At 46.0% G+C, this 25,060-nt stretch overlaps 1 protein-coding gene across 1 annotated transcript in view; it reads right to left on the minus strand.

The window, feature by feature from the left end:
* The window catches only part of PITPNC1 (phosphatidylinositol transfer protein cytoplasmic 1), a 247,509-nt gene that overhangs the window by 80,398 nt on the left and 142,051 nt on the right, over positions 1 to 25,060 (minus strand). The window contains exons 3-5 of the mRNA XM_080923239.1: positions 24,468 to 24,556; positions 23,655 to 23,662; positions 5,819 to 5,890 (exon numbers count right to left, since the gene is read on the minus strand). Of these exons, the coding sequence (XP_080779365.1) occupies positions 5,819 to 5,890; positions 23,655 to 23,662; positions 24,468 to 24,556 (169 nt within the window). The remainder of the gene's footprint in view (positions 1 to 5,818; positions 5,891 to 23,654; positions 23,663 to 24,467; positions 24,557 to 25,060) is intronic.

The raw sequence follows: 25,060 nt of genomic DNA on the forward strand, positions 1-25,060 counted from the left end.
TGATCAGCAGAGCTTGCTAGAAAATCAGAACCATATCCAAGCTTCATCAGGAAAACAGCATTAACCCAAGTGTGGCCACTGTGGTGCTGGTACATGTGGTATCAAACATGTGCATGTCACCTTCTGCTCTATGTGACTCAACTCCAGGAATCCTCCACTTGTCAGCAATATTGATTTCATAATCCTTGATCAAGAAACCCAGTCTCTGATTGGCCAAAGAAACTGCCTATGGTCAGAGACAGGATGTGATTGGTGGATTGATCTGCCTGTCATAAGGAACAACTTTGCTTCCTTTCATTATGACACAGACTAAAAACTCTACATTGCAAATACTTCTTCAGGGACAGCTTCGTGGGAGAGCTTCCTTTTGTGGAATTGGAAAAGAATGACAGGCCCTTTCCTTCCTACCAGGGGACTTCCCTCCAGGAGCAAGCATGTCCTCGGTGGGAAAGGCTGATGCCGAACAGAAAAGATACCCAAACCCATTTCTGAGTGTGAAAGTGTATCTGTATCTGTGTGTGCACATACATGTTTATCAGGATCTTTGAAAACATTCTGCCATCTTAGTCCACCTTAGTTAAAGCCAGAGTTCTTTAATGTGGCCAGTTTTACTAGACGTGGGCAGTCTATTAGCTAGCTTGCTTGCCCTGAGGATCCATCTCCACCTTCTGAGGTGGAGACTGCAGGCAGACTGTTATACCCACTGGCATTTAGGCATGCATCTGGGAATGCAAACTGCCTTTGTCAGGGTTTCTATTCCTGCACAAAACATCATGACCAAGAAGCAAGTTTGGGAGGAAAGGGTTTGTTTATTCAGCTAACACTTTCACATTGCTATTCATCACCAAAGGAAGTCAGGACAGGAATTTGGAGGCAGGAGCTGATGCAGAGGCTATGTAGGGGTGCTGTTTATTGGCTTGCTCAGCTTACTTTCTTATAGAACCCAGGACTATTAGCCTAGGAATGGTACCACCCACAATGGGCTGGGTCCTCCCCACTAATTGAGAAAATGCCTTACAGCTGGATATCAGGGAGGCGTTTCCTCAAGGGAGGCTCCTTTCTTTCTGATAACTTCAGCTTGTATCAAGTTGACACACAAAACCAACCAGTACACAAACCTTGGTCCTAGGCTTACAGGACTGTATCATTGCCCCAAATCACAAAGACCCTTTGTAGACTCTTCCATGTCCATGAGTATGCAGAACTGAAGCCATTTGGATGGCCTGGCTTACACTTAATTGTTGGTGCTGAGAAATTTTTGCCTCTTACATCTACTCAGGGTGTGTGTTAAAAATCCAAACACCTAGGTGCCACCTATGAGCAATGAAATCATGGTCCCTTGGGCAGGGACGGCAGCATAGGATTGCTGAGTTTTCTGAGGGATTTCAACATAAAGCCAGGATTAAAAGCACTGCTTTAGACTGTCCTGCTGGGTGACGGTGCCACGTCCTATACATGTCCCACCGAGAGAACAGACAAGCTCAACCATGGGGTAAGCCCATTTGTAGAAGTCAGCTTTCTGGAGTGTTGGCTAGCATTTGAACAATGTATCTGCCACCAAATGAACAAAAGTACCGAAGAGATTGGGACTCTAAGTAACAGCTTTTCAGGAGGGGGCTGGTGAGATGGCCCAGCAAGAAAAGACCACTTGCTGCTGAAGCCAGATGTTTAGTCCCTGGACTCACATGGTGGAGAAAGGCAATTCCTACAAGCTGTCTTCTGACTCCACATGGCGCATGCATGTGCACATGCGTGCGCATGCACACACGCACACACGCACACACACACACACGATCTAGGTTTGATGGCACACACCTTCCGTGATCCCAGGAGCTGAGAGGCTGAGAGTGAGGGCAGCCTGGATGTGTATGAAGTCCCAGACTAGCCTGGATCAAACAAACAAACAAGCAAGCAAACAAGTAAACAAGCTACCTATCCAGGTTAGGTGAGCCCAGCGTGCAGCCTGAGAACTGCTACTTTGAATGGTGCCTGCTTTGTTTGGCAGAGGAGGCAGTGGCCAGACTGCCCCCGTTAACCTGTTGGCACACTGCAGGTGTTGCAGGAACGATCTCCCCTTAACCCAGATCGGGCAGTGCTAGGCACTGACTACTAGCCAGATTTACGGTCTTGGACAAACAGAACCTTGCCTTGGCACGGCCCCATCTCCCGAGCGCTAATTGAAGCCTAAATAAGTCTCATCAGTTTGTGCATGAAATAATTTAAGACAACTTCCCCATTGTGTCCGGTCTGATAAAACCCCAGTTTGCAGGTTTACACAAACACTTCCTAGTTTCTCCTTTAATGAGAAGACATTGAGGTCTAGGCATCCCGACAATGCGTTTTTACTAGATTTTTGGATTACATTTATGACTGAGATGATAATGGATAATAAGATAGTAACATGCACTCCATTCAGCTGCTAATCAGTGTGATTATCGCCCGAGTCTTTCAAAGTAATTATTGCTTCTTATCAGCGTCCATTTCATTAAAATTTTGGCAGGTATGGCTGGAAATGGTTCGGACAGGCTTGTGAGGGTGGTGGCTGAGTGGTAAGACATAGAAAAGGTGCAGGTGAACTGAGTTCATTAAATAACGAGTGAATGACCCACAATGCACCACTTTCTACAAGCTATCTTCTCTCCATGCCTCATGGGCAGAACTTTGGATTTGGGAGCATGAGTGAAGTCCTAAGCCTCCCTTCTCTTCCTCCTAGGATCACCATTAAACTGCTGCTGACTACGTAGAGAAGGGCGCACAGGCAGAGCAACATGATGAAGGGGAGCCAGAGCTCCCTGCTCCAGTGGCCCCAGGAGAAAGACATGCAGAAGTGAGAACAGAGTCAGGCAGAGGTCAGGGCGGGAAGTCAATCAATCCTACCCTTTCCAGGGGCTTGTCTATCTCTCAGGATCAAGAGATCATCTCTGCTGTCCATTCACAGAGCTGATCTGAATTAACTCCTATGGAATGAAGCTCAGAGGAAAAGAGAATGAGGGGAAAAAATAGCTTTTTTGTTTTCCCAAGACAGGATTTCTCTGTGTAGCCCTGGCTGTCCCGGAATCTGCTCTGTAGATCAGGCTGGCCTCGAACTCAGAGTTCCACCTGCCTCAGCCTCCCGGTCTAAGCCTTGTTAGAAAGACCATTTAAAATTTATTTTTATTAGTATTTGCCTACATGTAGTCTGTGTACCATGACATGGCTGGTGACCCAGAAGAACATAAGATGGGGTGTGTGTGTCAGATGTCCTGGAACTGGAGTAATAGCCAGTTGTGAGTCACTGAATATGGGTGGCAGAAAATGCACACTCAGGTTCTCTGCATGAGAAGCGTCCCTCTTAACATCTCTCCTCACCTGCAAACCCACAATTGTTTCAACTGTGCCAGCAAGAGTGGTTCTGGCATCTGACTTTTACTACGCTTTTTCTGATGACCCATAGCCATGTCCAAGGGGTCAACCTCCAGCAAGCAGCCAGGAGAGCATCGAAGAGGAGAGGGCAGCGCAACCCTTGAGAACCATATGTGAGAGTCGGGAGAAGATGGCTCAGTTAAGCAAACTGCTGGCTGCAGGAGCATGAGGACCTGAGTCTGAATCCCTCGAACCCACAGGAAAAGGTAGACCTGGTAACTTTCCATGGGCCTGAAATCTTAGAGAAACAGAGGCAGGCTGAAGCTCGAGTCTGCCTAGCAGAGTATGTGAACTCCAGTTTCAGGGAGAGATGTGCTCTCAAAATATGACTGAGAATTACATAGTGTTGACCTCTGGCCTCTAGACACACAGACAGACAGACACACAGACACACATACACACACACACACAAAATCAAATTGGAAAGGGTATGCCATGCCTGGTTATAAATAGCATGCTGTATGATTTAATTTGGGAAGAGCTGGTTAACAAACGAATCGCTAATAACCTGGTGTTGGAGTCAGAGAGATCTGGATACTCATCTCTGAATCATGGGATCGTTCTCGGCTTTCCTTTCAATTTGGATCTTTTTTTCCATTGCACATTTTAAGTTTTAAAAGCTGCACGTTAATTCTCTAATCTGAAAAGGGCATCATTTGCCAAGATTAGCATGCATCCTTTCTGACGTAGACACTGTGGTTTTGATAAAGCTGGCCAGCAGAGTGCACTGCATTCAGGCTGTGGACAGGGACAGTCCTCTCCATTTCCTTTGTGAAACCACCTTGAGATGATGCTCACAGTGGGTGGGGTTCCTGAGCCTGGTGAGAGGAGAGTATCCCAGCTAGTGATATATTACTCTCTCTGGAAAGTTCTAGAAATTCTGAAGCAGGCATATGGCTGAGACCACTTTTAGGGAGATAATAGAGTACTTGACTCCCCCCCCCCCCGGAAGGTTAAGGTTATATGGGTCCTGGGACACCTACTCACACCTGTGGCTGAGAAACATCATGTAAGAATGAGTGTGGCTGGGTACCAATAAAACTTTATTTATAAAGAAAATAGTTTGGGCTAAGGGAGATGGCTTAGTGGCTAAAACACTTACCATACCTGTGAATTCAGGTCTTTCGGACTCACATAAATGCTTAGTAGATGTAGCAGTCTGTCTGTAACTCTAGACACACATGATTCCCAGAACAAAGGGCTGGCCAGACTAGTCCTATCAGGCCACCCTGGGTCCACTGAATAAGGTGAAATGTGATCAGGGGAAATGAGTGACATTATACACACACACACACACACACACACACACACACACACACACCCATGCACTCGGGCACCATTCATCCATTCATAAATATACATACACACGTGTAGGCACATCGTCACATATACCTATGAAGAGGAAACCAAACCAAAGCAGAACAAAGCAGTTTGCCATCACGTGAAGAGCTAATAGTCAAGAAGCAGAAGTAACCAGGTATCAGCCAGCTTACCCCTGTTCCCGCATCCCTCCAACCCCAACTCCTCACACACTGGGAGGTCTTCTAGCATGTTCATGGTTTTGGCTTTTAGAAATGTTGATCTTGGTCTTTTAGATAAACAGTCGGCATCCAAAAATCGAGAAATGAGTCTGGTCTTTTTCTTTTGAGACACACTCTGGGCTAACCTTGAACTTGAGATCTTCTTCCCTGGCACCTCCCCTCACCCTGCCCCACTTCCAGTACTAGGAATACAGGTATGTACAACCATATCCAACATTCCTGGATTTTTAATACCCTCCAAGTGACTCATACTGCAGTATATAAACAGAAGGTGTTTAATACCCGCCTTGTTGAATAATGAATGAATGAACTTGTGAGTGAGTGAATGAATGAACAGGAATGAATGAAAGTGAGTGAATGTCTTCTTTTGGTGAACTTTAATAAGACAGTTTTCAGTGTTACCTCTTGGGAACCACTGAAACTCTGTCCAGGCAAAGTCTCTCTTAAATAAGACATCTCGTAGTCTCAGCATTAAAGAAAATGACCTGAATGAGATGGCTTAGGAAGAGGCAGGACCCGAGATCACATGGAAGGGGTCCAGCAGCTCTGCCATCTGCTAGTTATGTTTTACAGACCAGCCAAGTAGATGAATCACAAGGTGGCATATTGTCCCACAAATACAGCCATGCTTTGTAAGGAATTTGGTCCTGTGCAGGGCAGGAAGTTTTATGGTGTGCCTGGGTCCTATCTCCACCCATGGCGATCAATTCTATTGCAGAAAGGCCCATTGGAAGGGCACACTCCTTAGAAGACAGCAAAGCCAAGACTATGCCTCTCTGAGGTCCTAGGCACAGACCAGGGCTGGGAGTCCTGTTCCTTTGTGGGCTGAGACTCTAGTGAGGGGCAGGGCAAGAAGCTATGAGAGGAATACTTACACTGTCGTTACTTCCTTTGTTGTCTTCGTACTTGGTTTCTATGTGGATGGAGAATTTCGGCAGGAATGAACACTGTGGAGAAAAAGCAGACTTTGATCAGCACCATAGTTTCCTTCTCTGTCTTGGCATGGGGCTGCTCGGCTGGGAGCACAGGTCTACAACAGACATAGTAAGTTATACATTAATAACCACAGTCTGTAGGAGAAGCCACCGCCAGGAACACCACGTCTTCCAATAGTCAGACCAGAGGCAGTAAGCAGTGTTGGCAGGGGGTGTGTCCCAGGATATTTCCAAAGGGAATACGTGCTAGGAATCCTGACAGGGGTGTGGCAGTGTAGATGTCTGTTACTGTGGCCAGCTCTAGGAATGGGGAGCCCACCTGCTTACCAGGGACCTGACCTTAGCTCATATAAGATGGTGCATATAAAATTAGTGTGCATGTCACAGTACAACTTTGAGATCAGAGATTATTGGTCAGATAGGTATATGTGTGAGTCGTGTATGTGTACATAGATGTGTGTGCACACATGTGAACATAGAGATGCTGATGGTCTCTGATGGGTGTTTTCCTCAGTCACATTCCACCTTTTGTGTGTGTGTGTGTGTGTGTGTGTGTGTGAGGGGGGTGTCTGTCTGTGTAGTCATGACTATTCTGTAACTCTCTCTGTAGACTAGGCTGGCCACAAACTCAGAGATCCAGCTGCCTCTGGATATTTTTATTTATTGTGAGTACACTGTAGCTATCTTCAGGCACACCAGAAGAGGGCAATGGATCCCATTACAGATGGTTGTGAGGCCACCATGTGGTTGCTGGGAATTGAACTCAGGACCTCTGAAAGAGCTGTCAGTGCTCTTAACCACTGAGCCATCTGTCCAGCCCTCCAGGCTGGTTTTAAGGGTTTGTGCTGCCTTTGTATCCACTGGCTTTCATTTTTCCTTACCCACAGCTGAGCTTACGGTAGGTACCTCTGTTCTTATATTTTATGTGGGTGCTGGGGATCTAAGCAAAGATTACCATGGCTCACACCACGCTTTACCTAACAAGCAAGCTCCCCAGCCTCTAGAATTTGTTTTTTTACTATGTAACTTTAAAGGGCTGGCAAGATGGTTCAACTGGAAACTTACTTGCCACTCAAGTCTGACTACCTGAGTTCTCAAGGGGAAAAATAACAAAGCCACATGTGATAGCGCAAATCTGTACTCCCAGTCTTTCTATGGTAAATGGGAGGCAGAGGGGAGACTTTTCTGGAAGCTTATGGGCCAGCGAGCCTGGGGTACACTGGATGGCAGAAGCATCAAGAGAAACCCAGTCTTAAAATAAGGTTGAGGGAAAGATTGGCATTTCAAAGGTTGTCCTCTTAACTCCTCTCTCTTAAGCCATATGTACTAGTGACATTAGAAAGGATAGACTAATGATGTAAGTTACAATACAGTGTCGAGAGGCTGGGGTCACAGCTCAAGGTGGACCATGTGCATAGCGTGTGTAAGGTCTTGAGTTTGATCTTCAGAACCGAGCAACAAGTAAGCCATTGGTGACCAGCAGCGACCAGGACGAGGCTGCAGGAGGCCTGGCCAATGCTCCACAGACAGAGGTTTATTTTGCAAGTCTGCCCTAGTGTCTGGGTCTCACCAGGTCCCATTCTGTCTCTCTTAGATTGCGAAGGTCAGGCAGTCTGAGAGGAGGATGTTTACAGATATGGCTGTATCCAGCTTCCTCCTGGCACTGAGCTGGGCATTATCTTTCTTGGACACCAGAGATGGGGTTGAAGGCTAATGCTTAAAAGTGACCCAGTGATTTCCCTGGGACCTGCAGGCATTCCACACAAGAGACATGGCTAGTTCTGGTCACAGTCCCAAGAGACCATGTCCCCTCTACCACTGGAATTTTCTGGAGGTTTCCAAGTTCTTGAATGCTTGCAAATTCCACAAGGGGCAAATGCTAATATTATCACCCCTCTTCTGAAGATGAGAAATGGAGGCACAGAGAGGTTAAGTAAGTGGCCTACGATCACACAGCTGGTACCGTACAAAATCAGGACCGAAAGCTAAGTAGTTGTTGGTCCCCAGGGTTCGTGCTCTTGAGTACCACACTCAGTGGTGCTCAAAGCAGGGTGTCCGGTTCAGTGGTAGCGGCATTTTGCAATGTCTCGGCATCTATCCTGGAGCATCTGATTCCAAAAGCCTGGAGGTGGAGTCCAGCGACGTGGCACAAACCCGTCGGGGGCATACTGGGCAGGATCTGGTGGGGAAACCGGCTTATTTCCCTATTCATGGGCAGGCGATGGAAAGCCGGGAGAGCTGAAGTCTCAGATCTATCTACTAATAAGGTAGCCTGCATCTCCTGGGCTCCCTTCCCCTGTAACTGCCCCCCACCCTGTAAGCCCAGTTGACCCCAGGCATGCCTGTATAAGAAGCCAAGGATGTACTGTGGCTAATTTCCCAGAAACCACATGCCTTGTGCATCTGGTATCTACCTGCCTTACTCTGAGAGGAGCAATCCAAGCTGTGACTAAGGAAACACGGAGCCGACCGATCCCAGTAATTGCCTCAATGGAGGCCAAGGCGCTGTGGTGATTTATTAACACCTCCCCCGCTGTCTCCCATCCAACCTCTCACTCGGTAACCACTGTGCCCTCACACCCATTTCCAGGGACTTCCAGGGAGGGAGGCTGGTCATCACTACTCAAGACGATGGCACCCTTGAAGGCAGAACCCCGATTGACCCATGAGCTTGGGAGACGTCCTTATGAAGAAACCCTCTTAAAGATAACAAGCCTTTAGGGAGATCAATATTTGCAAACCTGTGACTCATCTGAGGGTCAGTCCAATGAGGGGCTAGAGAAGGAGGCAATACAGAGTGCGAATCGGCGTGTGCCACTGAAAGAAAACTCCACGGAGGTGTGTGTGTCTAAGTGTCTGTGTAGAAGTGACTCTGAGCGTCCTTCCCTATCACTTCCCACCTTATTTGGAGACAAGGTCTCTTGTATAAGCCGAAAGGTGCTGATAGACTAGGTTGTGTGGCTTAAGAGCCCCAGAGAATCTCCTTCCTTCTGTTTCCCTACCACGGACACCACAGGCGCACCAACACGTCCAGTTTTTGGCGCAACCCGGGATCCAGGTTCAGGTCCTCACACTTGCGTAGCAAACATTTAACCAGTCAGGTTCTCCCTCCAGCTTGTGGTTTTCCCCCAACCCCAAGTTAATCTTGTAAACCACTCATCTAGGTCGAGCAAATAAATTCCAGCATTTGGGTTTCTAACCCAAATACAAAATGCAAAATGCAAAAAAAAAAAAAAAAGCAGCTTGTCTGCAGATTCACAGGTGTTGCTGTTTGGAGTGGAGGAGGGGGATGTTTTCCCAATCAGAACAGCAACTCTGCCTGCAAGAGGGCTGCAGGTGCATCTGCCCTCAGCAAGGCAACAAGACGATGAGGAGGACCTAAGAAGCCCCACCTAGGGTTGGAAAATTGGGGGTGGGGGTGAGGTGGGGCTGATAATCCTCATGTGATGGTTTCTTACAGGGGTGCTGGCATGTTAGAGAGTCTCAAGGCAAAAGCCAGAAGGCTCAGGGGGGAAGGGTACACTCTATCAAGCCTGACAACATGCATTCAGCTGCCAGAACCCAAAAGGTGGAAGAAAAGAACTGAGTCCTACCAAATTGTCCTCTGACCTCTACAGGTGTGCCATGACATGCACGTGCATAAACACACATGTATCCGAACATACATACTTAACACACATGCACACACCTGTTTGCATGTAAACACTTGAGTGTAAAGAAAATCAGAAGTTCCTGTGGCTATTGTCACTTTAAAACTGTTATTAAACTCTTGGGTGAGATGTTCATCTTCAGTGTTTTGAATCCAGGGATGGACAAGACCACACTCTCTCCTCCAGCACCAGAGAAGATGCTGTCCTGGGCTCCTCCAGCTTCTGATGGACCAGGCAATCCTGGCTTTGGGGTGTATGACTTCGTCATATAACCTTCATATCTGTGGCCCCTCTTCCTCCTTTTTTCCTTTCTCTTTTAAAACAAGAGATTTTAACTCTCTAAAAGTTGCACACACACACACACACACACACACACACACGAATGAAATGTCTAAGGAAGCCAGGAGATGATATTGAATCCCCTGGAGTTGTTGTCAAAGGTGGTTGCGAGCTGTCTAGTGTGAGCAGTGGAAACTAAACTTGGGTTCTCTGTGTGAGCAAAACACGTCTTTCTCCAGACATTTCTCTCTCTCTCTTTTTTTTTCTTCTAGAATTGGGGATGCAACCCAGGGCTTATGTACGCCAAGAATTCACTCTACCCCGAGGCTAGAGGTCAGTCCTGGGATCTACTTCATGTCGCTAAGATGGTCACGGGCCTCTTTATCCTCTGAGCCATCCTGCTGGCCCCACCAGGCACTTTTCACTTTCCATTTGACACAGGGGCTCTGAGTTACTTAGGGCAGCCATAACTCATTCTACAGCCCAGGCAGGCCTCCCAAGTACCTGCAGAAGGACTTCTGAGCCATAGGTGTGGCAGCATAATCTGGGCCCAGGCCCCATGCTCACCATCTGTAGCTGCTGGGCTTTGTGCTCATGGTTCCCCCAAGAAAATCCCAGCCAAAGATCATCTCAGCTGCTGCTTCTGAATGGTTGACATCAGTCTGCCATAGCACGGTCAGCGCCCCAGCCAAATGATGACCTCTGGCACGATTTTACTGCTATTGGGGATGGCACACATCCGTCACCCCAGGTACGCTCCTCGGCTGCATGTTCAACTCACCTTAATAATACTTTCTATGATTTAATATTTGTCCATAGCTGGGACTATACCACTAGCCCGATTCAGGGTGTGTGTGTGGGGGGGGGATGGGAGTATAGACCTTCACCTACCAACCCTGGACTTCCTCAAAATTTACATCATCTCCTAAAAACATGGACATGTTTCCTTGGATGAGAAGGTCTCCAGGTCACCGAGGGACCTGTCACGAGGGAGAAGACTCCATTCTGAGAACACAAGGGGCTGGCTGGGCTTCAGTGGATGACATCTGGGGAGATGTGTCCTACCCGTGTCTCAGGATGGATATGGATATGACTCAACTCAGATGACAGTGTCTCATACTGCATTGTCAAAGGTTGAGACACCCCTTCTGGAGTCTCTGATCGACAGTCCTGAGATTTAATCAGTGTACCGAAAACTGAATTTGTTTGCTTGCTTAGCTGTTCATTTGGATGGGATTTCACTAAGTAGTCCCTCCTAAACTCAGTGCCTCAGCTTCCCAAAGCTTGGAGTGAAACCTTGACTAGAGAGTGTGAAGTCGGTCCTTCAGTCATAGAGACGTAAAGGACAGAGATCAGAGGGGAACCCAGAAGACTGGATGAAACACACCTCAGCCAAGGACTCAGCTAACGTAGGCATACATCCCTAATCCCATGGAGACAGCAACATAAGAAAACCGATGATGTTTGTAGTTGCTGAGTTTTGCGGGACATCTGCCCCAAGGCAGTGGAAGAACCTGCCTTCTGCTCCCTTCCAGATGGCCCATCAGGCCTTCATCCACAACAGTGTCACTCACTTGGAGGTTTGAACACACCCAGGGGCCTCCATGCTCCTCCTGACTCAGTCATCTGACCTACAAGGGCTTATGGCCCACTGACACCAGGGAGCTTGTCCCAGCTGCTTCCTGTATCCAGAAGTGTGCATTTTGCCCACATGGAGGAAAGAATGGTGGTTTGTTAGAAACATGGTTGGAGGAAATGGACGTTCATTCAAGCCCCAGGTTCTTTGAACTTGGTGATAACTTGGCAAATGCCTTCATCAGTCTGAGCTTAAACCTCCCCAACTATACATAGAGATGGTACCTGCATCATAGTTATTCAGCAAAGAGTAAAGGGACAGTGGATGTCTGAGGCTAGGTGGAGAAGGCTTGGGGTGGCATTGTCCAATTCCATGTACTCCTATCTTCGTGGCTGGATGAGCTAACAGGGCTGGAGTGGAGAGAGACCTGGCACTAAGAACAGGATGGGAGTCTTAGCCTTGCTGGAGTGGCTAGCACAGGCTGAACGCCAGACTGGTCCTTCCCATTTCATGAATAGTGCCCTGCTACTGTGGATATGAAGCCTCATTTGCATTCTACACTGACCACTTCATGCAGAGAAACAAAGTCCTACCAGGGGCCTTTCTGTCTCCTATATGTAAAGACTAACATGGCCACCACCAGTTCACGCAGTTCACAAAACCCAAGGCTCGAAGAAGTTACAATATAGCACTGAAAAAACAAAGTAGCAACCGGGAACCCCAGGAGCCATGCGTGAAGATTCTGCTGACCACATTACTCCAGAGCGCTGAAAACCAGCACCAGGGCCATTAAAAACCAGGGCAACAGGACAGACACTGTCTCATCACTGTATCTGATTTTTTCCCCCCAAGAAGAATGGCACTGGGGTCCTTGTCACCCTTGCCACCACTGGCTTTGTGTGCCATATCTGTGCATGGCTAATTGGCAATCCATCCCATTAGCATCTACAGAGTAAAGCCTCCCATTGAAACATGGTCATACAGTACTGGCAAAATCTCCAGCAGAAAGACCTAGTGTGCAGAGGGGATGATTCTCTGTTGAACACTGGAAAAAAAAAAAAAAAAAAAAAAAAACCTATTTGAAGTTTTGAGAGGGAGGGAGGGAGGGAGACGTGGGGCGTCTGGGCCCTCTGTAAGAATAATTTCCAGACACCAGCCCTCCCAGGTTCACTGTCGGGAAATTCGAGCAGCTTGTACCGAATGCAAGGTGGAGCTGCGCTCCCAATTCACTACAGACACGCTTTGCAAGAAACGAAAGAGCTATTTTTGGTCCTGTGATTGATTAGGGTTGCTATGGTGATAAGAAGCACTTATGAGAACAAAACTAAATGTAAGCAAACTGAAGTCTTAAAGAGAAAGGGGCAAACACCCAAGGGAATGTCAGAGTCTACCAGAGGGGTGAGGAGGAACCCCTGCTGTGAATACCACCTCTGGTAAAGCAAGACCTTCAGAATCAGGAAGTGGTCAAATTCCTGGGACCACAGGGTCAACTTCAAAGGTTGTCATCCAGGATGCAATAGTCCTCCAGCCCGTGACCACTGACACACTTGCTGTAAGAGTGTGTACTTTTTAGCAAAAAAAAAAAAAAAAAAAAAAAAAAAAAAATACAATCAACATTCTCCATGAAAGCTTGTTTCTATCACTACATGATGGAACCTTGTCTGTTCTGAGAAGCACAGCTTCTGGGCCTTTCTCTGATGATTTTCCTCTAGATGGTTGGTGGGATTTCTTCAATTCCTTTCAGTTGTTTGGTTTTTGTTTTGTTTTGTTTTTCAGGGGCTGAGGGGTGAGTTAGCTCAGGTGGTAGAGCGCATGGTTAGCATGTTCGAAGGGGTAGAGCACATGCTAGTATGTGTGAGGCAGTACAGCCTATGGTTAGCGTGTGTGAGGTGATAGAGCACATGTTTGGCATGTGTGTCACCCTGGCTTTCATCATCCAACATCAAAGGAAGAAACTAATTTCCTTAATATAATGGGTGCATACTAGCGACACTTGTCAATGATGCTTAATGTGCCTTGAGTTGTGCAACCACATCTAATTTCACATGGCTTCATCATCCTTGGAGAAAATCTGCACCTAAGAGCACTCACTTGCTAGTTCCTGATTCCCCCCAGCATCATACCACAGCTACTGCTCCTCCATGGTCTCTATGCCTAATCAACTCATAGGCTCAAGCAGAACATGTAGCCTTTGTGTTTAGTCTCTTTCACATGGCACCATGTAACGGCACTTCATCTTTTTTTCCTGGCGCAGTTGTATTCCACTATATGGATATACCACAATGTATTTCTCCATTCATCAGTTGCTGGCCCGAATTTGCCATTAAATGCTTTTATCTCAAGTGCTAGGATTACAGCTGCACAGATGTGCCCGACCCATTTTCCTTCCTCTTTTGGCTGTTATAAATAGTGGCATTGTGGTTACTCTTGCACCAATTTCTGTGTGGGCATGAGTGTTCATTTCCCTTGGGAGGATACATCGAATGGAAATGCTGGACTATGCAGCAAAATAACTCTATGTCTAGTCTTTTGGGAAATGGTCAGGTGACTCCATCACCCCAAAGGCCACGTCCGCAACACTTGTTCTTATCCAGGAGCATCCAGACTGGAGGAAGTCCAGGAGCATCCATGAACAAAAATGGTGATACAGTCTAGACACAGTAATGTTTCACCCAGGACCTAATACTGAGGCAAAACCAACAGTGGTATGTCTGCAAACTTCTTTTCCAGGAGCATCATTGTCTGAAGAAATAACTGACATCCCTGAACTTACTTAATACTTCCTGACGAAGAAGCAAGGGTCCAGCAAGGCCCAGCAGTGAGCCCAGAGTGGAAGACAAACAAGGGAGGCGGCTCCTCTAGAATTAAGAGAGAGCCCAGTGTTTGGGTGAGTGGAGCTCCAGCTCCTTGAAGGCGGCTGGTGTTGCTCAGCTTCTCGGTGTGTCCTGCAGCTACGACACGCAAAACCTCCCCACAAGTCTTATAACCTTCTTGTCCTTTAACTTTCGGGCCTGCCCAGCATAACTGGCATTATTATTATTATTATTATTATTATTATTATTATTATTATTATTATTTAGAGACAGTGCCTCATGGAACCCAGGCTGACTTGGAATTTGCTATGTAGCCAAGGATGACCTTGAACTTCTGATCTTCCCATCTCCCCCAAAAGGTCTTAGTTCAAATAGTCACACTATCTCTTCAGACACCAGCTCAAATCTTCTCTTATCTGAGATCAGAACTTTAACAGGGAGTTAAGAGATCCAAAAAGTCTCTCTCAGGGTCAGGACGTATTTATAGACTTTAAAAAAAAAAAAAAAAAGCATTTCCTTTAACTTTTATCTGGAGCCTAATTTGTTTCTTGCTATCTTGTCCTGACAGAGTATGATGTGTATCAAGGAACATAAAACTCCACAAGGACTCAGGATCCTCCTTCTAAGAAAGTCCCCTGACCATGGGGACAATTGCCTGGTACTGGATATATTGTATACACTGTCAATTATCGTCCTCCAGGTCAGATGGGGGAATTTCAACTTGAGACAGAGTCATTAACAAAACTGAATTTGTCAGTGTTTCTTTTCCCCAACAGGAGACTCACATCTAGAATGCTCTAGAGCATGAGAGAGACCAGGTACCAGGTAAAGGGTTTACAGTCTCCTTTCCTGGATGCTGGAGGCAGAGGAAGAAAAGTTAGTGGTGCTTATTAGGTAAGAGGAGGCTTGCAGCCTTGGATGATGTGGGGACAGTAGGCAAATAAAGTAGCTTTCATTTTAATAGTCTTTGGTGGCCTCTCCCCCCTTCTCCCCCTCTTCCCCGCTTCTATCTCCAGCTCTCCCTCCCTTATGGGTGCCTATGTGGAGGCCAGTGGTGACCCTTAGGTATTCCTCAGGATCTGTCTGCCTTATTTTGAGGCCTGGTCTCCCACTTGTCCGGAGCTCACAATGTGGACTAGGCTAGCTGATCAGTGAGTCTCAGTGAGACCCAGTAAGCTACCAGTCTGTGCTTCCACAGTTGGAGAATTACTGACATACATTTTTATAAATCGCCAGGCTTTCATGTGGCTGCTAGGATTCCAACTCCAGTCCTCAGGCTTCGATGGCAAGTACTTTATGGGATGAGTCATCTCCCCAGAGCCCCATCCCCCAAACTTTTTCTTCCTAACCCTCTCCTCTCCTTTTCTTCATTTCCTAACTCCCCCCTCTCTCATGCCCCCCTCCCCTCCCAACCTGGCTGGCTTGGAACTCAACACTGCTGGACTGACTGGCCTCAAACTTGCCTCTCAAGTACTAGGATTCCAGGTGTGTGCCACTGTGTCTGACCTTGAGAGGTAGATCTTGAGGTAATAGCCCACTTCAAATATTTTTATCTTCAATCATCTGGATTTATTGTTTTTAACAACATGGTCTCTACATAGTCCTGGCTGTCCTAGAACTAGCTACGTAGACCAGGCTGGCCTCGAACTCTCAGAGATCCCCCTGCCTCTGCCTCTTGAGTGCTGGAATTAAAGACACTTTATTTTAGCAATCTATACTGACAGAAGTACATGGAAGTCTACACACACACACACACACACACACACACACACACACACACGTTAAAACCTGAGTCCTAAGGAGTCCTCCTAAGCTCGCCTGTGCTTCATCTGCTCAGATTCTCCACAATCATGCTGTCTGGGTTCTGAGGGCCACGTATGACGGCCCCCTACCTAGGGTCTGTGGTCAAGCTGAAACAGTAGCTGGGAGGGCACGACAGAGAACGGAGTTCTGGAAAAGCATCTTCAGAACTCAAGTGGAAAAAAATAAGTAAAAGAATCAATCGTAAGGCAGAGAGGATGAGACAAAGGGTGGCATAGAAATAAGAGAAGAGGATGAATCAGAGTGGCTCCCCAAATATACACGGCACAGGAAGACGCACGTGGCCAAGAAGAATGGCGGTGTCTGAAAGAAGTGGAGGAGGGTGAGAGGAAGCCAGCATGAGCCGGAAAGAGCTGGAAACAGCTGCCTGTATCCCAGCCCACGGCAAGGAAATACACTTTGGGCTTTCTGCTTTGCCGCCAGCCGCACCCTGCACACGGCCCCATTCATTCATTAATTCAGTCATTGATGGAGCTTCGCGCCGTCCTCTCATGGAATAAGTAAGTCACTGGAGAAGTGAGGGCAGGAGAGAGATGAAGCTAAATGCATGAATGAAAGCACGCTTTCTGAATGGAGCACGAGCTGCTCTTGGCACTTCTAGGGCAAGGAAATGAGATTCGGGCTCATACGATCTGGACTAGGCCTGTCATAGCAGAGGGCACGCGTGCGTGCTCACTGACAGCTGCATGCAGTAAAGACAAGGCAAGGATTTAAAGAGAGAGGCTGACCAACCGCACGAGCCCCAGACTGTGTGTGAATAACAGGTAGGAAAGAGCTACAATGAGTCCTCAAATACAGGCACAGTCGGTAGGAGATGTTAAGATGGTACACAAGGGCTGGGAATGGCTCAGAGTGCTTGCTATGCAAGGATGAAGAGCTGAGTTCAGATCCCCAGTATTCACATACACGCCAGACGTGGTTCCTTGCACACCTGTAAGCCAGCACTGTAGGGACAGACAGGACAGTCACTGCGGGCTATAAGTTACTAGCCCAGAGTCAGGTTCAGAGAGAGACCCCGTCTCGAGGAAATAACATGGAGACTCACACCGACACACACACACACACACACGTGCACGCACGCACACACAAACATATAAAAATGGACAAAGAAAACCAAAATTTTCATGTCTTCAAGGTGAAAATAAGCAGAGAAGAAAAGATTTGTTTCCTAATAAAACAATATATGTAGGAGTCCTTTAAAAAACATTTTTCTGTCTGGCGCTAGAGAGAGGCTCTGGGCATAGGTGCTACCTGAAGATCCGAGTTTGATCCCCAGGACCCATTTGGTGGAAGGAGAGAACCAACTGCTGCAAGCTGTCCTCTGATCTCTAGATGCTATAGCATGTACTCACAAAGAAATAGATGTCATAAAATGTTATAAACAAAGTGGTACTGTCCCCATGACTGTCCCGCGTTTTGTCTTTCTGAACGAGACGCTGTGGTTTATCATCTGCGAAGGCCCATGGCTGAATTAATTCTCTCTGGGCTTGCAAGTCACAGAAGTACCTGCAAGACTCCTCCTTTTGAGGCACTGGGTAGCTGGCTGCTGGGTTGGGAGACTGAGGCCTTCCCAGTGCCATGGCTTGTGGGATGCAGATCAATACTCACAACCATCTTTCCCATAGACACTGTTGCTATTTGGAAGATGAATGTCCCTAAAAGACCTAGCATTAAAGGGTCCCCCAATAGCATTGTGACTGGGGATGTGTCCTAATGGAAGGATTGGAGGCAATTGCTGGGGTACCCTTAAAGGGGAGAGTGTATCCCTGGTCTCTTCCTTTCTTTTGTGTCCTGGCCATGAAGTGGGAAGTTTTCCTCTGATCCACACATGCCCAGTGTGATGTACTATCCTACCACAGGACCAAAGTGACAAGGCTGAAATCTCTAAAAATGAGAACTAAATTAAACATTTACCTCCATCTTCTATAAGTCAATCTGTCTCAGGTATTTTGTCACAGTATTGGGAAGCTAACACAGAAACATATCTAAATGCACAGAGTTCGCAGTTCACCCAATGCTACCCTCTCTATGTGACTTAATGCATTGATTTTTCTTGAAAAGAAATCTATCCAGGATCAATATCACCTGAATCTAACAATACCAAAACATTTCAATATTATTGGGAAGTCTTTAAAAAAAAGAAAATGAAACTAACAAATAACAAAACGAAAGTCTTTGCATTTAAGCAATAATCATCTACAGACAACATTAGCTTACTGAAACAAAGAAGGCAAAATTTACTTGGTTAGAGCTGACCCAGTAGACTATGTAACAGTAATAGTAGCTCTAAGAGAAGCTTCTAGAACTTCCCTAAGTCCTTGCAAAATACAAAGTTCCACAGATAAATAAATAAATGTGAGTGTTAGAGATTGCAAGTCCCTTTAAATCATAGGCTGCAAGAGCTTTTACTATCAAGAAGTCCATTCATCTCTTCTCTTACCTAATAGGCTGTGTGCCTTCTTATTTGGGTTGTTTTTGAGGGTCTTGTTTTCTTGAGGCAACTCCCCCGACCCCACCAAGCCACTACTGCAATGGTGTTCATAAGCATTTAACTATAGGCCAAGCTAACCTTGAACTCATGGTGATCTTCCTCAGCCTCTGGAGAGCTGGGACTAAAGCTGTGAGCCACCACCATGCAGTCCTCTCTCCGTCATCTTTACTTGTCACCATGAACCGTTCTGTTTCCAACTAAAGTCTCTGAACCTCTCAGGACTCTTGTAGGAGAAATCTGATTCTATTTATGACATCTGTCTCAAGCCATGATTTGTGTGTTCACTACTGTGTTGTTTGTGAAGGTCAGTCTTTAGTTCTGTGCCCACGATGTCTCGCTAATCAATGCCCTTGACTAGAGGGATCTGTAGTGTGGCCTCTAACATCTATAGCCCATTTGTTCTTGCCTCTTCTGCCTCTTCCTTTCCTGGGTTCTTCCTTCTCTTCTACAATCTCTTCCCATTTTTTTTCTTTCCTGTTTTTGCGACAAGGTCTCCTTGTGTAGCTACTTGTCTTAGTTACTTTCAAATTGCTGTGATAAAGTCCCCTTAGAAATGATTCACAAGAAGCTGGAGAGATGACTCAGTGGTTAAGAGCACTGACTGCTCTTCCAGAGGTCCTGAGTTCAAATCCCAGCAACCACATGGTGGCTCACAACCATCTGTAATGAGATCTGATGCCCTCTTCTGGTGTGTCTGAAAACAGCTACAGTGCACTCACGTGTAATAAATAAATAAATCTTAAAAAAAAAAAAAAAAAGATTCACTGGAGAGACTTATCTTGGCTCCCTGTTTTAGAAAAAGAAGGCAGACAGAATAGTTCAGATGATGGTGGTAGGGGCCGGTAGCAGAAACTGATCACATAGTGTGTGTTTGTGGGGGGGGGGCTGCAGGGTGCAGAGAGAGGATATGGCAGGGGTGGGTATAGAGGTCTACAGCTGGTGACCCACTTCTTCCAGTTAAGCCCACCTTCTAAGGGTTGTCCCCAAATAGAACCACCTGGGGAACACTTTGTATTCAAACTACAACAGTAGCCCAGGCTACCTCAGTCTCTCAAGGGCCTGCCATGGTGAGCCCATACACAATCCTATTCCTAAAACATGGACATTTACTTATTTATCCAAAACTGTGCACAGCACTGGAGAGTCAGGGCCAACTAAAGCAGAGACGTTAGTGATTTTCCTCACCAGCTCACCATGTCTCCGTGACCCAGGAAGAGGGACGCTTTGGAGACCTTTATTCTTTCTCTTCCATAGCTGGCCAGATGGTTCTCTAATTTCCTTCTAAACAAGTCCGCCAGTCCTCGAGGTCTGATATAATAAACATGTCCTTCCCCAGCCTTGTCCCTGGCTCTGTCATTATGTAATTTAGTAGCTTACATGACACTTTGACTGGGACTCCATGACAGGTGTGGGAGGGATCTGTCTCCATAGTACCATTCCCGGGAGAAGAGCCTGTGTTCTTTCTGAGTGACTGGTGACAGACTCTCGGCTGTGACCATCCCTTACTCACCCGCGTAGGGTTTGTCTAGCCTCACGGAGATACAGCACGGCTTGGGGAACCCCAAGAGCCATTAGGCTCTCCTTAGTTAGTAGAATTTGCTCATCCTCTTTCATCTGAGACATTAAAATGAGGAAGAGTAGACCATCACTCACAGCTTGGTCCTTTTGTGGACCAGAGCCTCAGCTCAGTTGGTACAGTGTTTGCTTTGCAGGAGCAAAGTGCTGGGCCTAACCCCCTATGCTGCATTAACTAGACATGGTGATGTGTATCTGTGAGCTCAGGACTACCTTCAGCTACACAGCTAGTTCAAGCTCATGCATATAAAGCTGCATCATTTCCCAGGACCTCTTCTAGGGGTTCTCACCAAAAGTTGATTTGGTGGAGGGGTGTGGTTACAGCACCAATATGTATGTACCCACCGAACACTGCAGGTCACTGTTATGAACATTACGAACGGCATTCACACACACCCTCGCCTGCAAATCACCTCACACACAACAATAACCGGTACACTTTCTCTTAAGGAAAGAATACTGACAGTCATGTGTCCATCTGTCACACTGAACGTCCCCCAACTGTCCATCTTACCACCTATACCAATCCTGAGTGAGCCAGGAGGGGCCTTGCAGAGGTTTCTATGAACCCTTGCCTGGCCTTGAAGTTACTGTGGCATGTCAGATGCAAGCTAGGTTCCTGGGATATACACTTAGCATTTCTGTCTCTCCCTGGGTCCAGAGGGAATCTCAGCTTTTTGGTGTGTTGGGTTTTTTTCTTTCCCACTTTTACTTATGTATTTATCTAGAGACAGAATCTTACTATGTGGACAAATGGCCTCATACTCACAGAGATCCACCTGGCTCTGACTCCAGAGTTTTGGGATAAAAGGATAAAAGGCCTGTCCTACCACACCTGACTTTATATGTCCTCAGTCCTTATAGCCCAATTATCATACTTGAGTCCCCATGATCCGCCACACTGCTTAGACTAACTATGTCTCAGAAATGTAAGACATACGGACACTGTAAGTGATATATATATATATATATATATATATATATATATATATATATATGTATATGTATATATATATATATGTATGTATATGTATATAATGTATATACAGCCTGTACTTTTACTTACTAAGGCTAACAGCCTTACCTCCTAGCATCATAAATTAACCTCAGCTTAAGCCTATTGTACCATACCCTTTCCCATCACCTGCACTGGGCATCCCGTAGACTGTCTCTGAACTCAAAGCTCCAAACCAGAGGTCAAGGCCCTTCTTTTCCTGTTGCAGTGGCCTGTCAGCCCGAACTCCTCCAAAAACCATCATTGCTTCTTTTCTCTAGTCCAATCCTGAGCCAACAGGCAGCTCAGCTTGCTGCTCATGCAGCCCCGTGAGACACATCTGAGGCTAGCTGAGTCCTCTGTGACCTCTAGAAGACCCCAGAACTTGCTGACAATACTAAGATTTTGACTAAGGGAAGAGAGGATAGCTCACTGGTGTGACTGAGCATGAGGCTTAGCACACTTGGCTGCATGGTGAGTGACTGCTGACCTCAAACAGAGAGACAATCACCCAAAGAATTGAGGAAAAGAGAAATCTGCAAGAGATATGGGGGCAGGATAATGGGGAAACAAGGAAAATGCTGAGTCAGACAGAAAGTCATGGTGTAGCCCCGGGCAACTAAGATGGGCTTCCTCTTTGAATACTGTGCCCCCACACCCAGTTTCCTTGAACAAGAATGTCTCACTAGAGCTGCAGAGAAGCTGGGGGTCAGAAGCTTGGCAGAAGTTCCAGCCAGGGAGAAGCCCTCAAGAGGAATGGAGAATCCTGTTGGAGGACTTCTAGGCGGCACAGGACAGCAATGTCAAGCATTAGCATTTAATTTCCAGATCTGTAAGGGAGTATTTAGATTGGACGGAAAGGGGAGGGGTAGTCTCTCCTGGATGTGGGTGGCACCCATGGGCTGGTTCCTAAACTAACTAAACAGAAGACAGGAAGCTGAAGGCCAGCTCCACTGCGCAGCTTCACAGTCCTAGGGTCATGCCTTCCCCTTCGTGGTGGACTGTGTTCCCTCTCACTGTGAACCCAAAGAAACCCTTTCTCAAATTCCTTGGTCCCAGGGACAAGAAAGTAGTGAATACATACATATTCTTTAGAAATGACATACTATCACCAAACGTCATTCAGACTTGCTTTCTCTGTCACCATCATCTCTCTCTCTCTGGTATATGTATATAAAATTCTAAGGTTCCAGAAAAAAATATCTTTGTGCAGTTTTTTTAAATTGTTGCGTTTTTTTGTTTTTGTTTGTTTGTTTGCTTTTGAGAGCCCAGTCTGTCTTGATTGGCTCTGAGGCTTGTTCGAAAGTTGAGTCCACTGGGAGAACAAAAGCTTCTGCAACAATGTTACAAAGAGTAAGGAGCACGTGCTAAGCACCTCGCACTCTGCAGGAGGTTGAGATTTCAATTGTTCAGCACATTTGCCACTACACCTTTATGAGACTAGACAGCTCCCCCACTTACAAGCAAAGAAATGGAGGCACACAGGGAGGTCATTTGGAGGTGCTGGATTCAACCAACTCCAAAGTCCACCATCTTTATGGAAGTGCACCGTGTGGTTGTATATGTGTGTTTAAGTGTGTGTGTGTATGCAGATGTTCATGAGTAAGCACCTGGAGGTCAAAGGCTGATGTGAGCTGTCTTCCTTGCTCGCTCTCCACCTTACCTAACTTTTCTGGGCTGGGATGTGATCTTCTGCAGGACCTATAATTGGTTCTAGCATCCATACCAGGTAGCTCAAAACTGCCTGTAACTCCAACTCTAAGGAATCTGCTAAAAGTCTTGATTAGTACTGGCAAGAGAAAGCCCAGCCCACTGTGGGCGGTGCCAGCCTGGGGCAGGTATAGTGTTTCAGAGATCAGACTGAGCCAAGAGCAGCAAGCTCTTAAGCAGCCCTCCTCCGTGGCCTCTGCATCAGGTCCTTCTTCCAAATTCCTGCCTCCTTTCCCTTCATGATGGACTGTGATCAGGATGCTTAAGCCAAACAAAACCCTATCTGCCCCCAAGTCGCCTTTGGTCAGCGTTTTATCCCATTAACAGGAAGCCAAGTAAGGCAGTCAGTCTTTCTGTTAGGACTGGAAGGAGTTCAATTAATTTTGTCAAGAAAAGTGACAGACCACTCTAATACTAGTAACAATAATCTGCATATGCATCCCCCACAAGTATAAGCCCCTCCCTCCACCAAAAAAAGCCCAAACCAAAATAAATAAATAAATAAATAAAATAATAAAAAAAACCAATAGTGTCTTTAATACCACATTGGGAGACACTCTTTTATTAGAGCGAACTCTTATGAATTTTATATAGCCAGGCTATATAAAGAATTGCAAGCCAAAGTTAATTATGTAAAGTGACTATTAAGGCACTTTGAATTACATTAATATTCTTGAAAAAAAATGAGAACACTCAGCTTATTAAATTATATATATGTAAAATTATATAATAGCCTACATTTAAATATTTCTGATTCTGAATTATTCCTTTTTAAAGAATGACTACATCTATAAGACAAATATGAAGGAGATTCCAATTAACCCGCAGAGCATAGGCAGAATATTTTGGAAAATTAAATGAACTTACGGTATATTCTGATTCCAGACGTTCAGATGGCAAAGAGGGACAGGAAAAGAAGAAAAAAAAAAAAAACAATGAGTTAGACCAGGTCTATGGAACGCAAACCATAAGGCTAACAGTTCCTGACAAGTTATAAGTACTAAAAATGAGCTAAAGAAACCTTCCAAAACTTAGATTTCTGTAAATACTGACTGAATGCCTCTGTGTTTCATGGTACTCCTGCGGTTGGCCAAATCCAGTCAGTTAGACAAGATTCAATTAGCCTATAGGTTTGCAGCTAATTAAAAGGCCAAGTGTCAGCATTGTAAAAACAGAACGAAAGGCTAATAATTCCAGTAGAACATTCCATTAACCACAGAGGAAAACTTTCCAGCGATTTTTCTCTTTTCTTTCTTTTTTAAATTCCCTCTCTTTCTTTCAACAATTATTTAAAAACTTTGCAAAGATGCTGAAGTGGGATCCTGAGACCCCCAAAGTGTCTCAGAGCTGCAACACAAACTTCTGGGCCAGGGTGGGTGGGTGTACCATGCCTGATAAAAGTTCAGCACAGAGAGCAACACACACACACACACACACACACACACACACACACACATACATATAAAGGCATTAAAGAGTTCCACATCCTATGAGAAGAGAGAAAATGCAAAATAACAAAACCCAACTGAATGACTTGTTTGTGGACAAACTATAAGGGACCTATCAATGGGAAGACCTTGGACGGGCCCTGTGGAGACAGTCTTGCCCCAACTCAATGAAATACCACTACTGCCCAGCCCTGTACTTGCTGGAGGCAGCTGGCATGTCCTGAGGACTTACCTGTGATGGTGTATGGGTAATAATTCCATGCCTTCTCAGTCACATAAAATATTTTGGGAACAACAGCTCTGGCCCAACTAGGCAGTTTGCTGAAAAAGAAGAGGAAGAAGAGGAAAGAAAACAAAAGGAAGTTAGAGTCTGTCTGGACTTTACTTGATTTCCTGGGTATAAGGGACACTATTGCTAAGGTTCTGTGGCCTCTCCCCACTTCTCCATCTCTGTGGTATTTCCTGGAGTGGCTAATTTTCTTGGACATACTTGTTTATGTGTGAGATGTGAAGAGGTGCTCACAATGGACAGTAGATGGTGCTAGATCTCATGGGCCTGAAGTTTCTGGTGGTTATGAGCATCCTTGTTTGAATGCTGGGAACCAAACTGCAGTCCCTGGGAGATCAGTAAACACTCTTAACTGAAGAGCTAGCTCTCTCTCTCTCCTTCTCCCCCCCCTCCCTCCCTCCCTCCCTCCCCCCCCCTCTCTCTTTCCTGTCATCCTGATTTTATTTCTCCCCAGCACTAACAGAGATAGCTCAGCCTAGGATGCTGATGCCTACATCAGAAAAAAGAAGATCATGAATCATCAGCTTCTTAGGCCT

This window comes from Micromys minutus (assembly GCF_963924665.1).
Source record: "Micromys minutus genome assembly, chromosome: 10".
Taxonomy (NCBI): Eukaryota; Metazoa; Chordata; class Mammalia; order Rodentia; family Muridae; genus Micromys; species Micromys minutus.